Below are 17,770 nucleotides of genomic sequence, written 5' to 3' on the forward strand. Positions count from 1 at the left end.
TGATGGGGAGCCAATGAAGGGATGCTAGTATGGGTGTTATGTGTTCTTGCCTCCTAGTTCCTGTTATCAATCTGGCAGCAGAATTCTGAACCAACTGTAAGCGGGATAGAGATGACTGGCTAATACCTAAATACAGTGAGTTGCAATAGTCCAGCCTAGAGGTAATCAAGGCGTTGGTAACTGTATTAAGGTCAGAGAGGGAGAGAATTGATTTAAGTTTTGCAATGTTTCGTAGTTGGAAAAAACAACTTTTCACCGCAGAGTTTATTTGTTTGTCAAATTTTAAATCTTGATCGAAGATCACCCCAAGATTTCTGGCATGGGTATGAAGATTGGGCGCCAGGGGACCTAAGTGATTTATTATACCTATGGAGGAGTTTGGGGGGCCAAAAAAGACCACTTCTGTCTTCCCATCATTTAATTGGAGGTAGTTATTTGCCAACCATTGTTTGACGTCTTGGAGGCAGTCAAGAATGGACTCCAAGGTGGAGTTGTTGCTATGACCAGGTTCGAGTGGAAGATATAACTGTGTATCATCGGCGTAGCAATGATATGCGATATTGTGCTTTTGGAGAATGGAGCCTAAAGGGAGCAGGTATAGGGCGAATAGGATGGGGCCTAGGATGGAACCCTGGGGTACGCCACATGTGATTGGAGCAGATGAAGAGTAAATATTACCGATGTTAACAGAAAAGGATCTGTTAGAAAGGTAGGAGGCAAACCACTGGAGAGCGCTGCCTTGGATACCGACCTGGTGCTCAAGCCGGTTCAGCAAGAGGGAGTGGTCAACAGTGTTGAAGGCAGAATTGAGATCTAAGAGTATTAATAAGGCGGGTTTACCAGAGTCGAGGCAGAGCAGTAGGTCGTTCGTGACTTTTAGCAGTGCTGACTCTGTACTATGCCGTGCCCTGAAACCTGAGGGTTTTGAGGGGACAAGTTGCATTTGAGGTGCATTTGATGTACTGTTCAAAACCCGGGAGTGACAGTTCAAGTGTACATTGGTTAAAATCACCCAGAATGAAAACTGAGGCTCCTGCAGTTGGTTAGGAACACAGTCGGCTATTCGAGCTGCTGCCTGAGCTGCATTTCCACTAGGAGGAACATAGACTGAGCAGATGTCAAACTCTCTGGGGAGGTAGAAGGGTCTTAGAGAGAGGCACAAGCTCAACGTCAGCGTTGCATACAGTCTCCCTCACTGTGTAGTTCTTGCAGGAGTGGTGAGAAGCCCTCCAGGTCGATCAGGTAAACTCCCCAAAGATGTCGATGTGTTGATTGGTGATAAATGAATATTCAAAGTCAGGAAGGTGGAACATAGCCGTGGGAAGTGGGGATTTATGTGTCATACCACATAAACCTATGTGTCATACCACATAAAGCCTAATTTATGTGTCATACCACTCACGATCAAAAAAAAAATATTTAAAAAAATGAATAAAAACTCTCCGTCCCCCTGTCTATTATGCACTAATATAATGTTATATTAAACCTAGGAGATCTAAACAAAAACAAAACAAATTAACAAAAAAAAATCTGAGTGAGATATCCTATGACGCTAAGCCGCTAAGCTTTATGGTACGACAGATACGTCATATTAAGTAGCCGAATATTACAGTGAGTTACGCTCATGGCGGTTAACCTAGATATGTCAGTGAGATATGGCACAGAAAATAATTCCCGATTTTTTCAATCAATCTTCCAAAAGTACTGAACAAAACCCAACACCGATTACCACACCTCCGCTGTCTGCTTCAAGTCCGAGTGTTGAGTAGGAGACCCCAAGAGCCTACCTCAGTTCCACCGATTGCTGCTGGCACTAGCAGGCACGGTAACAGCGCCTTTTCAGCTCGTCAACAACTTTATAATTTATAACAGTTTTATATTTCACGTGTTTGTTTTCACCGTCAATTTCGGTGCAAGACTGTACAGCAACATTTGTTACCTTAGCAAACGGTTACTTTGTTTGCGTTAGGATCAATCTGTGTGCGTTTTGCATTTTGTCTGCTTTTTTTTTACAGTGATGTATGCCTGTGCTGTGTGCCATGCAATGCTAGTATGCTGTCCTGTTACAGAGGCGTTTCAATAAAATACAATACATTTTGTACCATTTCAAATAAAGCCTATTTTATGGATTTCTGGCAAACTACCCCCCACTACAGCACCCCCAACCAAAACTCACTTCCCACGGCCCTGAGGTGGAATGAGAATGATCTTTATTTAAACAGATATCAAGCCTGCGTCCGAAACTGTGCGTGGCCACACTTGGTTCTTCCGAATCCCTGGCAGAGTCCTTCCTAGAGTCTCTGCACCTGTTCCACCTGGGAAGCCCTTTCTTGCTCTCGAATTTAAGGAAAGCCAACGCTCCCTACCACATGTCTGTCTTTTAAAGCCCTCTACTTCCTGATCAGCCTACTTCTCGCTCATCCTGTCACCTTAGTAAATTTATCCTTGTCCTCTCCAATGGAAGAAAGAGGTTGTCAGGCGCTCCATCCTAAAGCTATATTTTGTACTTATAAGGTCATGTTTTGCTCAGCCATTTCGGCGGCAAAATGATACTTAGTTACTTGCTTATATGGGCTTTACTTCCTATAGCTGGTGTATAGAATACACAGTATACCGAATGTTTTAGTAGTAAATGTACCATTACAACAACTACAGTATAAAATAAATAACAAAATAGGATATAAAAATATTATATTCCATATACAGTGAACATTAAGCAGTGTGCAAATTTGGTGAGGTATGTGACAATAAAAAAACGATGTGCAAATTTGCCACGTACAGGTTAAAGGAAATGCAAAACAACAACTATACAGAGTTCTCTATTAAACAGAGGTAGGGTGTTATAGGAGACGGCAACAGGACGTAAAGTAAGTGGTGACAATGACAGGACATGATGACAACAGGACGAAGGGAGGGGGGACTTTAAATCAGCTGATTTCAGCAGTCTGCAGCCCATCCTGAACTGTGTGGTGTGATCCTAAGTTTCATTTACAGATTTATAGGTCCTTAACTCTGAGACGGAGAGGAGTAAATGTGATGTTAATGCTGATTGTGGGGGTTTTACAGGTCAGTTTTTGTCCTTTTTTGCCATCAAGGATGTTAAATTCCACTTCTTCAACTTTATCTTATTTCATTCTTGGAGCTTATGTCCATCTTGGAAATTTGAAGTACTTGTGTTTCTTGGTGGTCGTGTCTTTATACATGGTAATAGTTTGTTCCAATGTGTTGCTCATTGTTGTTATCTGTATGAACAGAAGCTTACATGAACCTATGTACCTTTTCCTGTGCAGCCTGTTTGTAAATGAACTGTATGGTAGTACAGGCTTGTTTCCATTCCTTCTGGTTCAGATCCTCTCTGACATTCACACTGTTTCAGCTCCATCTTGTTTCCTGCAGATTTTCTGCATATATTCTTATGCAAATGTCGAGTTTTGTAACTTAGCCGTCATGTCTTATGACAGATATCTAGCTATTTATTGTCCACTACAATATAACACACGTATGACATTCAAAACGGTGGTCATCTTAATTGCTGTAATATGGTTGTATTCTTTCGTGAAAATCTTAATAACTTTGTGCTTAAACATCCGTTTGACACTGTGTGGGAACACCATTGACAGTTTGCATTGTGTTAACTACCCTATTGTTAAGTTGGCCTGCTCTAACACTGAAGTGAATAACATTTATGGACTTTTTTCCATTGCTATTTCCACTGCAGTCCCTTTGTGTCTCATATTTTTCTCTTACATGAAAATTCTTAAAATTTGTTTTGCTGGTTCCAAACAGATGAGACGAAAAGCCGTGAGCACCTGCATACCTCACCTTGCTTCCCTCCTTAACTTTTCTTTTGGCTGCTGCTTTGAAATACTTCAGAGCAGATTTGATATGATCAGTATACCCAGTATGCTGCGTATTATTCTCTCACTGTATTTAGTCATCATACAGCCACTTTTGAATCCCGTCATGTTTGGATTCCAGCTGTCAAAAATACGAAATACCTATAGAAATGTCCTTTGTCATAAAATGTTGGTCTGTCACAGAGATACCATGTAGATGTAATAACAAAACAAAATTGATCTTGTTAAAGATTAAAGTGTTTATTTTCCAAATAAAAAACTTGAACTATAAGTTGTTGAACTGAATTATTTCCAGCAATAGTTTTACAAACATGGGAAACATGAAATTACCTTAAAAGGGACTCAGTGGAAAAAGTCAAGCGGTTGATAACGTTTCTTGTATTAATTTCAGACATCAAGCCCTTATATTGTTAAATTGAAAACACAAATCATGAGGCCAGTGACTAATTCATAGGAGTGCTAAGACCAAAGGAAAAGCACTGCGTAAACATGAAATATTTTTGGGCTGCCTCAATGATGCTGTGTGGGTTTTGCATTACACTATGGGGCTCATTCACCAATATCAAGTTTTTTTCTGTTTTTTCTGTTTGTTCTGAAGGTACTAAGTACTTAGAGATTAAGGACTGTATTAATCGTAAGAAACTGGCTTTTAGAAACAGACTGGATGAGCATGAAGGCCATACAGAAGGAACTCAATCACATGCTGAGGGAAGCAAAGAGAAAACACAAGGAAATTATTGAACAGAATTTTACCTCCATGAACTCTAAAATGCTATGGGACTCTATGAAGGCTGCCACTAATATGTCTACTTGCCCAAAACGTCTCATAATTAATAATGAACTTGAAATGGCAAATGAGCTTAATGATTTTTTCCGAAGATTTGATAAACAGGATTCCTCTTCTGAATGTAATAAAGTACTACAGTCTATTACAACCGATGCCTACCCAAAACTAGTAGTTGATCCTCTCAAAATACAGGCATTATTCAACCAGGTATGTAAGAGTAAATCCACAGGCCTCTTCTCCTAAAGACGTTTGCAGAAGAACTATTCCCAGCCTGGTGCCCCATTTGTCAAGCATCTATAGATTTACATAAAGTACCTGCCATCTGGCAAAAGTCTACCATTATTCCCATACCAAAAAAATCCTACCCCATGGAAAATAATGATTACAGACCGGTAGAGGTGTCAACAAAAATCGATTCGGCGATGCATCGCAAAGCGGGGCATGCACGATTCAGCATCGATGCGGCAACGTGCCAAAATTGATTATGTCACTATTTACTTCTATCGGAGCATAGTGTCGGTTTCAGTGAATATGATCAAAAGCAGGGAGAAGAGAAACAGTTCTCAATCAAGGCACTGAAAGCAGTGATTTATGTTTTCTTTTTCAGGTTTGAAAATGCCATATCCAATACCCTGTACCATTCAATTTTATTTTATTTAATGACATTTATGTCAAGGATACAGGAGAGTGATAATACACACATAGCAGCCAATAAAATCTGTTGTTCAATATCTGACTGCTTGTATTGCCTCATGACTGATGAAAAATGTGCCTGTGCTGTAGAATTTTGATGCATCGCAATGCATCGTAGAATCGAATTGAATCGTTACCTCGTGAATTGTCATCAAATTGTGAGGGCAGTGCCAATGCACACCCCTACTAATTTATGTCTCAGGGCCTCATCAGACAGCTACGCTTAATTTACAGCTAGGCCTCTTCTCATCTTCCTCCTAACTAGGGTTGCACATCTCTCTGTGATAAACTGTTCGATATGCATCTAGATACACAGGTTACGATTCGATTCAAAAACGATATCATTTTATTACAGACAGGATTCGATTCGAATCGATTCCATACAGTGTAAGAACGATACGATTTGATTCTACGGTTAATATTTGTTGTAGATATTTTATAAAATAAAGAAGCCAATTCTATGAAAGTGACAGTACAATAGTTTCTTTTCAAATATGTAAAATACCACATATCCCCAAGCATTGTGGCTGTATGACACTGGCAAAAAAAACAAAAAACAAAAACAGAACAACAAAATCACATGTCAATGGGCCCTAGTTTCGTGGCGCAGCGCAGGGTGGCGGAGCCGGCGCAATGCAAGTTTCGACCTGCGCAGCCTTGCGCACCGTCAGTTTGGCAGTTTGGTGGATCGCCGTCAGTTTGGCAGTTTGGTGGATCGCCTGCGCCAAGATGGGTGTGGCGGCGCAGCAGGGGGAGGCGTGACAGATTCAGCTTGGCGTAGCGGAAGTTTCGTGGCAAAAAGCCTCGCCGAGACTGCGCTGAAAGCTCGCCAGCTCCAACCTGGTCTACTTTCGGCGCAAGGCGCAAGGCGTAAATAAAGTCCATTCATTCAATGCGAATCACAGCTGGCGGAGTGGAAGTTTGGCTGACGGCGTGCAGTGCGCACACGTCACCGAGACCTCACAGGCAGGTTTCCACAGTTCCAGGCACATTTAAATGCAATAAATAAACACAACAAACACTATTTAATGCAACTGATTGAATCAACACGTGAATTTATATCTATATAGATTGTCCCGTCACATCTGACGTCAGATCAAAGGCGGATGGCACGCGTAACGGAAACTCAGCCTCTCGGACCAAAACATCTCCCTCTCTCTCCTGTTTTTTATAATATGGGCATTGTTATTATTATGATACGCACGCACAGCGCGTGAAGCGCGTGGTGGGAGCAGCGGCGCTGCTTCTGTCATCGGGTTGTCAAGTGACGGATCTTGCACTGAACCTCCCCTAACGCATTAAAGGTGAGGAGAGGAGCTCATTTGATTGGTGAAGATCTGAATCGGCTGTATTAATCCCAGTCCACGCCTCGTCTCCTCCTCGTCTCCCACTCACGCCTTCTTCTCCTCCCTCTTTCCCACAGCCTGCGCGAGCCTGCGCGGTGCACGAAACTTGCAAAGTCCAGGCGGACACACCCTGTCGGCGCGGCGCAGGTGCGCTGAAAGCTGACTGCGCCTGGTCTACGAAACTAGGGCCCATTGTATTTATTTTTAGACATGGACCAAAAAAATTCTTGCTGAATCGCGGATAGCGGTCACAGGACAGTGTCGTGGACGCTACCCGTGCTGCGGCCGCCTCTTGTGGCGCAAGTTGAGACACAAGCGATTGACATTCAAAGCCTTCCATCTCTCACGTGTGGTCGTGGAGTGACTGCGGTCACGCGGCACGCGGCAGCGTCGGAGCCGCCTACCTGTGCTGCGCCCGCCTCTCCACCTCCACCTCCTCCATGTTCCGTGTTGTCCCTTGTTTATAACTCATACCAGCTAGGCAGCTACGGCGTTTCGCCGGCAGCTTCAGCTCTCGCGTTGTTTTAGAGAAGCTGGTGTAATGCTGCCAACCGCTTCAAAGTCTTGCGATACCCGATCCATGACTCTATAATCGATTCATCTAGGAATTCATTGATAATTTATATCGATTGAGGAGGCTGCTACCGATGCATCCGTATCTCTCACTTGTTGAGCCGAATATCCGGTCGCATCGGTTTATCCAGGGCCGGCCCGTGGCATAGGCCGTATAGGCAAATGCTAAGGGCGCCGTCCATCGGGGGGCGCCACACCAGTGCCACAAATGGTAAAAAAAAAAAAAAAAGCCTATTTAATAGAAATAATAGTTGTAACAACATTACAACCCCCCCCCCCCCCCCCCCCCCCCCCCATGCACGGTGCGCCCCCTCCCTTCCCGTAGCCTATCATGATTGTTTTTGGACGTCACCACATCAAAAAATCAACACAAGATGTCAAAACGGCCAAAACTGTCGGGTGCCCAGGGAAGAAAAAAAAGAAAAGAAGAGGAGGAGAAACGAGAAAAAGACAGAGGTAATGTTACATGAAATTATTTATCTGTTACAGATAGACACCTGGCTTTTTAGCATTAGGATAACGTTACATGATTCGCTAATTGCTAATCAATAAATAGCTAACGTTAGTTGACTGTTTTAACGTCAGTTAATATTGTGGAGGGGGCTAAGTTGTTATGGAAAGTAATAATGTAAGGTTAGGTAATTACAGTACTCCCACCTTACATTCCTCAGGGACATTTGTATTAGATCCTTTAAGCAGGTGTTTACATTTGTTTACATTTTTATTGCCTTCTGGTTAGCTAACGTTTGCCCTAGTCACTTTTCCACCCCTTTATATATTATAGTTGTAAGCCTAGTTGTTAAAGTGCACATCATTAATGTTAATTAAGCAATATCACATGAGAGAGAATGCTGTTTTGAATATGAGCACTGCTGTGATTCGGTCAAAGATAATCATAACATAACATTCTCATATTACTGCTACTTTGCATTCTGCTATTCAGCATTTCACTGTAATGATGACAATAAATGTAATCTAATCTAATTTGCATATCAGTTAACATCATATATCTCTTTGGTTTTTCAATTATATTATATCATTTCATTTTATTCCTGGAATAATGTTTTTATTATTAGACTGTAATACTCAATGGTGTCACATACTCCTCTCTTCAGATGCACTGTTGAAGTTTCTAAATCCCACCCCTGGGCCATCTACCACATCTACCACTGCTGCCTCCACCTCAGCAGCACAACCCAGCCATGATGCAGCAGCATCAAGCTGTCTTCCTGTTGCCCCCACCTTTAATATCTTGTTTTGTGCAGTGCCTTATTTATATTGTATTTTTAATTTATTTTATGCAACTTGTTGACACATTTTATTTTGTGTTTAGTTAGATCTTATACTTAAGACTATTTATGAATGTATGTAAAAATGGTTGTATTTCATATATTCATTTTATTTTTTGTATTCATTTATTTATTCATAATTTTTTCTATCTTGTTAACTATTGTGATTGTGAATTAGCTTTCTTTAAGTAAAAAAAAGGTCAAAGACAAAGCTATTCGGTTTCTTGTGAGTACACTACACTGCCGATGCAAGGGGGGCGCCACCTAAAATCTTGCCTAGGGCTCCAGATTGGTTAGGGCCGGGCCTGGGTTTATCGTTTACAACCCTACTCCTAACCTAAACATTCCTTACACATGTAACATCTGGGTATAGTTAAGTCCCAACTAGAATGTGTTGTTTTTTGTTCAAATGACCGTTGAACTGACCAGATACTTCCTCATAGAGCGCGTGTTGCAGAGAATCATCCTCAGCAGCGGTGGCTTATAGCATCTCCGGCGAAGGCACTGATGTATGCCCCCTCTCTCCGGCCCCTTTTCCGTGGTCGTCTTCGTGGTTGTTTTCGTTCCCGGTCAGACGGCTGTATTCTGATGGCCACGGGCAGGTTGGCAGGTGGATCAGCTCCCGTGTAACGGAGGGAGAGCGTAAGTGAGCAACTCACCTACAACGCGTGAGAGTGTTTGGCATGTTCCCAGCAGCAGCAACACCCCGATAATCAACAGAAATAGAAGTCCTTGTGCCCGTAAAGCCATGGTGAGCACAGCATACACGCTCCGTTCAGTACCCGTTAAAAACAACCGACAGATATTAAATAAAAACGAGAAAAAAAGCAGCAGTGGCAGCACGAGTCCGAGTCGCAATAGAGCAACACCACTATGTAGACCACTAGAGGTGGAAAGGCTGATCAGAGCTATCCGTTTAAAACTCTGAGACAATTAAAGAAATTTGAAAGCCTTTATTGACAAACAAAGTAATTGCTCACGGACTTGGACCGCAAGTCTGTTGTCTGGTCCCAAGAGTGTGTCAGGATTGTTGTCTGGTCCCAGGAGTGGGTCAGGATTGTTGTCTGGTCCCAGGAGTGGTCAGGTCTGTTGTGCGGCCCCGGGTCGGTCAGGACGCGCATCCATTTGTTGTGGTGACTGAAGGGGAAAAACATCTCCGGTTTGTGAAGCAGTGTGCCAGCGTATTTGAAGAGGCCGATGATGCGCTCAATGGTGGAGTGAGTACGCTGATTATACGACACCTCCGGTGAGTCTGGGGGTTGGTGAGTGGTGTCATCAACCAGGGGGCCAGAGCAGATCCTCCATCTCCTGGTAAAATAACTCATTATGGGAATAGAGCCCATGTGTTGCTGGAATTTATGATGAATTATTCAAAGATGCGAATCTGAGCCATGTGACTCAAGCAGCTCCTTGTTCGAGGCGCAAACCCACAGAACTGTTGAGTAGTATAATACAAATTAATGTAACCGAACTAAGTGTAGTGTTTTGTTACATTTTAAAAGTCAATAATGCTTTGAAATATACTGAAAATACTAATTGAACAAGATGAAAAATTATACAAATATTATCTATTTAAATCCTACAGTATTATGCAACTGCAGAATTGAAGTAAACGCGAGAACCAATTATTTTGCACAAACCATGTCAGGACTCAAATGTGGGGATGACATGACATAGGTGGCGATGACAGTAGATAGATGGGGATGAAATGACAAAGGTGAGGACGACAGGCCTTACTGTAGTTGACAATGGCATGACATAGGTAGGGACGACAGGACAAAGGTGGGGAAGACAGGAAATGACATAAGTCAGGAAGACAGGAAACAAAGTAGGTCATGACAACAGGATGTGGACGGATGTGAAGGGATGTAGACGGTGGTATACTCGCAATGGGATGCAGGACGTGGGTGAGGTTGGATGGATGGATGAAGGATGAATGGATGGTTGAATGGACTTTATTAATCCCAAACAGGGAAATTATTTTTGTTAGAGCGGCCAATTATCCAAAACAACCATAAATCTAAAGTGAAATATATATCTCTAAAGAATACACAGTATACCGAATGTTTTAGTATATACTATAAATGTACCATTTCAACAACTACAGTATTAAATAAATAAAAAAATAGGATATAAAATAGGATTATATTCCATATACAATGAACAAGCAGTGTGCAAATTTGGTGAGGATGTGACAATAAAAAGTGAATTTGCCATGTACAGGTTAAAGGAAATGCAAAACAACAACTATACAGCTGAGAGTTCTCTATTAGACAGAGGTAGGGTGTTATAGGAGACGGCAACAGGACGTAAAGTAAGTGCTGACGACGACAAGACGTGATGACGACAGGACAAAGTCAATAGGGGCGGGAAACGAGGGGGGGGGGGGGGGGGGCTTTAAAAAGCTTTAAATCAGCTGATTGCAGCAGTCTGCAGCCCATCCTGAACTGTGTGGTGTGATCCTATGTTTCATTTACAGATTTATAGGTCCTTAACTCTGAGACGGAGAGGAGTAAATGTTACATTTACGCTGTTTGTGGGGGTTTTACAGGTCAGTTGTTGTCCTTTTTTGCCATCAAGGATGTTAAATTCCACTTCTTCAACTTTATCGTATTTCATTCTTGGAGCTTATGTCCATCTTGGAGATTTGAAGTACTTGTGTTTCATGGTGGTCATGTCTTTATATATGGTAATAGTTTGTTCCAATGTGTTGCTCATTGTTGTTATCTGTATGAACAGAAGCTTACATGAACCTATGTACCTTTTCCTGTGCAGCCTGTTTGTAAATGAACTGTATGGTAGTACAGGGTTGTTTCCATTCCTTCTGGGTCAGATCCTCTCTGACATTCACACAGTTTCAGCTCCATTTTGTTTCCTGCAGATTTTCTGCATATATTCTTATGCAAATGTCGAGTTTTGTAACTTAGCCATTATGTCTTATGACAGATATGTAGCAATTTGTTGTCCTCTACAATATAACACACGTATGACATTCAAAACGGTGGTCATCTTAATTGCTGTAATATGGTTGTTCTCTTTTGTGAAATTCCTAATAACTTTGTGCTTAAACATCCGTTTGACACTGTGTGGGAACACCATTGACAGTTTGTATTGTGTTAACTACCCTATTGTTAAGTTGGCCTGCTCTAACACTGAAGTGAATAACATTTATGGACTTTTTGCCATTGCTTTTTCCACTTCAGTCCCTTTGTGTCTCATATTTTTTTCTTACATGAAAATTCTTAAAATTTGTTTTGCTGGTTCCAAACAGATGAGACAAAAAGCGATGAGCACCTGCATACCTCACCTTGCTTCCCTCCTTAACTTTTCTTTTGGCTGCTGCTTTGAAATACTTCAGAGTAGATTTGATATGACTGGTGTACCCAGTATGGTGCGTATTATTCTCTCTCTGTATTTACTTCTGATACAGCCACTTTTGAATCCTGTCATGTTTGGATTCCAGCTGTCAAAAATACGCAATACATGTAAAAATGTCCTTTGTCATAAAATGTTGGTCTGTCACAGAGATACTATGTAGATGTAATAACAAAACATCAGTCAAAATTGATCTTGTTAAAGATTAAAGTGGTTATTTTCCAATTAAAAAACTGTCACTGATTAAAGTGGTTTGTTGAACTGAATTATTTCCAGCAATAGTTTTCCAAACATGGGAAACATGAAATGATCTTAAAGGGGACTCAGTGGGAAAAGTCAAGCGGTTGATTGCGTTTCTTGTATTCTTTTCGGACATCAAGCCCTTATATTGTTAAATTGAAAACACAAATCATGAGGCACGTGACTAATTCATAGGAGTGCTAAGACCAAAGGAAAAATACTGCATAAACATGAAATATTTTTTGGGCTGCCTCAATGATGCTGTGTGGGTTTTGCATTACAGACTATGTGGCTCATTCACCAATATCAAGTTAAGTTTTTTCTTATATTTGTTCTTGAGGAAGTTCCTAAGTACTTAGACTGCTGTCCAAGAACGTGTTAAAAAGAAACGGTTTGATGTAAAATCTGAGGCAAAAAAAGAGTTCTCCAAACACAGAACAGAGATGTAGACCACTAGAGGTGGAAAGGCTGCTCAGAGCTATTCGTTTAAAACTCTGAGACACTTAAAGAAATTTGAAAGTCTTTATTTACAAACGACAAATTAATTGCTCACGGACTTGGACTGCAAGTCTGTTGTCTGGTCCCAAGAGTGGGTCAGGTCTGTTGTGCGGTCCCGGGAGTCGGTCAGGACGCGCATCCGCTTTTTGTGGTGGATGAAGGGGAAAAACATCTGCGGTTTGTGAAGCAGTCAATAATGCTTTGTAATATAATGAAAATAATTGAACAACATGAAAAATTCAATAGTATTGGTTTAAATCCTACAGTATTATACAACTGTAGAATTGAAGAAAATGTGATAACCAATTATTTTGCACAAACATGTCAGCACTCAAATGTGCGTAAGTGTGCTCTTGAGTTTGCGTAACAAATCTCAAATAAGAAAACCTTGGTGAATGTCAGAATCCATTTGAAGTGGGGATGACAGGAGGTAGGTGACGACGACAGGGCACATGTGGGGATGATAGGATGTAGGTGGGGGTGACAGGACAAAGGTAGGGGCAACAGGACATAGGTGATGATGGCAGGACATAGGTAGAGATGACATGACATAGGGTATGAGATGACATAGGTGGGGATGACAGGACATGGGTGACGATGGCAGGACATTGTTGGGGACGACAGGACATAGATGACAACGGCATGACATAGGTGTGGATTGACATGTGACAATAGCAGGACCAAACTTGGGATGACAGGATGCTTGAAGCAGGCGTCGGACGGTCTCCTGTCGGAACAGGAACGGGCAACGAGCAGAACCCCGGCAGGATACGTGGAGCAGGCGTTGGACGGTCCCCCGTCAGGACAGGAACGGGTGAAGAGCGGACCCCCAGAAGGCTGTGTGATGCAGGTGTCGGACGGTCCCCGTCGGGACTGGTGACAGACAGGCCTCCGCCTGGACTGGTGACGGACAGGCCTATGCCTGGACTGGTGACGGACGGACCTCCGACTGGACTGATGACGGACGGGCCTCCGCCTGGACTGGTGACGGACGGGCCTATGCCTGGACTGGTGACGGACGGACCTCCGACTGGACTGGTGGCATCGGCTGGGCAGCAGACTTTGAGCTGGGGATCGCGCTGAGGCATAGGCTGGTAGCTGCGCTCTGGCTGAGGCATGGTCTGAGTCCGGAGTGGCTGAGACATGGGCTGGAAGCTAGGCTGTGGCTGAGGCATGGGCTGGTAGCTTGGCTGTGATCGGTGGAGCTGCTGGGGTAGGTGGAGCGAGGTGTTTCTGTAAGCCCCGGAGTCACGCTGAAAGATTTCCGAGGTGAGAGGCCATCGCTGTCTGGAACTACTCTTCCAGGCAGGACAAGAAGTTCCACCAACTGCCTGACCCCTGCTGAGTCCATACTGGTTCGAGTATTCTGTCAGGCCTGGGCAGAACGAGGACTCAGGTGCAGAGGTAGAACAGTTCAGGCAGATCTTTATTCACACTTCCTTGACAGAGTGAGAACAGAACTGGCTATGAAACACTCTGGCTGAAAACTGAGAACCGTGAAAGCACTAACAAAACACGGGAACCCTTATGGGAAAAAGATAACAGAAAATCACTTCCAAGGGAGGCAAAGAAAGAGGCTGAGACTACTCTGTGGATTAACTATAAAACTAACAAAATGAAAATCTCTCCAACAGAGGAAAAGCACAAGGCTATAAAACGTAAACTTCGCTACACTAGAGCTAATAGGTACAAAGAAAAGACACAGGTACAAAAGTACAAGGCTACAAAAAAATTAGCTTCTCTACAGCTGATCAGAAAACAACAAACAAAAACCACTGCTGTTTTATGGTTGTTCTCTTTTAAAGTATAATTTGATTGGGTCATCCACTGAAGGCATCATACACAGCAAGTTATTTTTCTTTTTTTAAGTTATGACTTCATATTCTTGTAAATTTGTAACTTTTCTTTACATTTTTCTCTCAGACTCTTCATAGGAAAAGGCTTCTCATTTTTCTGAAAACATATTTCCTTGTTTCCCTTTCCCTTGCATGGTTTCTGTACCGTACCGTGGATGTGTGACATATTTCTGCTCGACTGACAGCTCTGTAATTCTCCTGTCACTTCAGCTGATGAGGAAGACAGTATTGCTGCTACAATTAGTAGCCCTTGTGTGACTTCTACTGATATGTATAAAGCATATATACACAATATTGAAACAGCCTGCATGTCTGCCTCTGCTACAACCTCTGATAATAGTAATACTACCTGGCTGCTACTACTACTGGTACTTCTAAAACTATCACAGTACTGCGTTTGCAACAGCTGTTACTGCTACTGCTACCACTGCTGCTACTACAACCAGTAGAACCAATAATCCAGCCTGATTCCAACTATTCCTGCTAATCCTGCAGCTTGTACTATTACTGCTGTTAATAATATTAGCAATGATAATACAATTATCTGCAACATTAAGTACAGTAGCTGTGTGACTATTACTGTCAATACTATTGCTGTTTCTACTGGTTAAAAAAAAAACCTATCCGCTGTGACAACTACTGTATAGTCGTGTCTTCAATAAAGATAATTTCAACATTTAATTTTAGCTGTTAATGTGTGTTCACACAAAACTCGTATTCAACTGTAGTCACTGTGAATAGCAAGACACTACTCGGCTGGTTTACTACAGCGGTAAAAACCCCACATAAACATTTACATTTACATTTAGGTAATTTAGAAGACGGTTTTGTCCAAAGCGACTTACAATAAGTACATTTGTCAAAAGAAGGAAACAAAGAAACCACAGAAACCACAACGCATCATTGCCGATAAAGTAAGAGCTAAAAACAGAAGTGGAAGTGTTAGGTCCTCATCTGAGTAAAGTAGTACCTTAAGAGCAACAGTGCTATGATCAGAGTGCTATAGGTAAGGGTTGTATTTTTTATTTTGGGGGGGGGGGGGGGGGGGGGGGGGGGCAATTAAACACATTAGTTGTGATTTAATTGCAATAAATGGTCCACTAGAAGTCAGAAGTCATGGTTTGTAAGCTCTCTCTTCAAGATGATAAGCAAATAACTTTTAAAATGCTTGTTCTCTCAATGGAGTTTGGATTGGTCAAAGGTAGGCTATGCTATTGTAGCTGCTCCATAAACACTTAAAATAATGTCATCAAAGCATAAATACACCAGTGACCTTGAGGTGGAAACCATGGACAGTCTCTGGATTATAGGGTTTGCGCTCTGTACTAATGTGAGGTTCTATTGTAGAGCTCTGGGAGACCACAAACAGCTCCAATATGTTTTTTCTCCATTTCTGATTCATTGACAACAGAGAATCTCTCTGCTTGAGTTGAAATATTTCAATAAAAATGTGCATCATTCGAGTCGCGTCTTTTGTCCGTTGCCGCTCAGTGAGAAGTTGTGTCTATTTCAATTTTTGCGTTGATTTTGTGTGAAATAGCACCATGCCTAAATTTGCTTTGCATTTGGTGTGAACACACCTTTAGACCTTTGTACTTTCATTTCAACTGGCAATTAAACTCTATTTACCTTACCCTGAAACTTGAACTGGTTTCAGCGCTTCAACATAACTGCAAATTTTCATTTTACATATTTATTTATCAATTTATTAAAATTTTTGTTAACTTGTATCATGATCATTTTAGACTCCTTGACTTCAGGACACTGATTGCTCAGTGTATTTGACAGTTAACTATGGTATTCCTCGGTTGACGTAACATGAATGAGGTGGGACCTGCCTCACCATGAAGAGGTATAAAGAGCAGATAGTTGCAGACTGCTTACGCCAGGCTGCAGACAAATGTTGAGCTGTGTATCAGGTGAATGCTTCTGTTGGGACTGCTAGTTCCCCAACACTTCTGTTATTCATAGACATCTATTTAAATGTATGTGTACATTCAATGAGGCTGTGAAGTAATTGGTAAGTTGATGCTGCTTGTGAGTTTTCCTTTTGTCTCTATGCTTGATTTGACACAAAGCAAAGTGTGTTCAGTGTACAGCTCAGCAAATATGAAAACAACACCAATGCTTTTCGGAACAATGTCTTTAATGAAAGCAAATGATTCAGTTTGGGTTGAGAAATGAGAAGCAAACCTCTTTACATTCTTTTTTCACCTAAAACTACAATGACGGTAAATTCATCATTGTCTTACTTCATTCTTAGCACTTACATAGATGTAGGAAGCTTGAAGTACTTGTATTTTATGATAATGGCAATGTTATATATTGTTATAGTTGTTGTCAACATATCTCTCATTGTTGTTATCTGTATGAACAGACGCTTACATGAACCTATGTACCTTTTCCTGTGCAGCCTGTTTGTAAATGAACTGTATGGTAGTACAGGGTTGTTTCCATTCCTTCTGGGTCAGATCCTCTCTGACATTCACACTGTTTCAGCTCCATTTTGTTTCCTGCAGATTTTCTGTTTGTATTCTTATGCAAATGTAGAGTTTTGTAACTTAGCCATCATGTCTTATGACAGATATGTAGCTATTTGTTGTCCACTACAATATAACACACGTATGACATTCATAAAGGTGGTCATCTTTATTGCTGTAATATGGTTGTACTCTTTTGTGAAAATCATAATAACTTTATCCTTAAACATCCGTTTGACAATGTGTGGAAACATCATGAACAGTTTGTATTGTGTTAACTACCGTGTTGTTAAGTTGGCGTGCTCTAACACTGAAGTGATTAACATATATGGACTTTTTGGGACTGTTCTCACCATCTTGATCCCTCTGCTTCCAATCCTTTTCTCCTATATGTCAATCCTTAAAATTTGTTTTTCTGGTTCCAAAGAGACAAGACAAAAAGCGATGAGCACCTGCATACCTCACCTTGCTTCCCTCCTTAACTTTTCTTTTGGCTGCTGTTTTGAAATACTTCAGAGTAGATTTGATATGACCGGTGTACCCAGTATGCTGCGTATTATTCTCTCACTGTATTTTCTCATCATACAGCCACTTTTGAATCCTATCATATTTGGATTCCAGCTGTCAAAAATACGGTATACATGTAAACATCTCCTTTGTCATAAAATGTGGACGGTCACAAATGATGTAATACCAAAACTGTAAATGATTCATGAGCTCTTTTCTTGAAATCAAAAACATAAAACTTAACAGAGCAAATGTTTTCGTGTTTATGG

General features: G+C 41.5%; 2 protein-coding genes across 2 annotated transcripts; both read left to right on the top strand.

The window, feature by feature from the left end:
• Positions 1-3,096: 3,096 nt before the first annotated feature.
• On the top strand, positions 3,097-4,053 carry LOC311020473 (olfactory receptor 11A1-like; the record flags this gene model as incomplete). Its single annotated transcript, XM_084020503.1, has 1 exon — positions 3,097-4,053. One exon carries the CDS (start codon positions 3,097-3,099, stop codon positions 4,051-4,053), a length of 957 nt encoding a protein of 318 aa, XP_083876629.1.
• Positions 4,054-11,126: 7,073 nt separating this feature from the next.
• On the top strand, positions 11,127-13,538 carry LOC311020474 (olfactory receptor 11A1-like; the record flags this gene model as incomplete). Its single annotated transcript, XM_084020504.1, has 2 exons — positions 11,127-12,055; positions 13,337-13,538. 2 exons carry the CDS (start codon positions 11,127-11,129, stop codon positions 13,536-13,538), a joined length of 1,131 nt encoding a protein of 376 aa, XP_083876630.1.
• Positions 13,539-17,770: the final 4,232 nt, after the last annotated feature.

This window comes from Eutrigla gurnardus (genome assembly GCF_963514095.1).
Source record: "Eutrigla gurnardus genome assembly, chromosome: 10".
NCBI classification, from domain to species: Eukaryota; Metazoa; Chordata; class Actinopteri; order Perciformes; family Triglidae; genus Eutrigla; species Eutrigla gurnardus.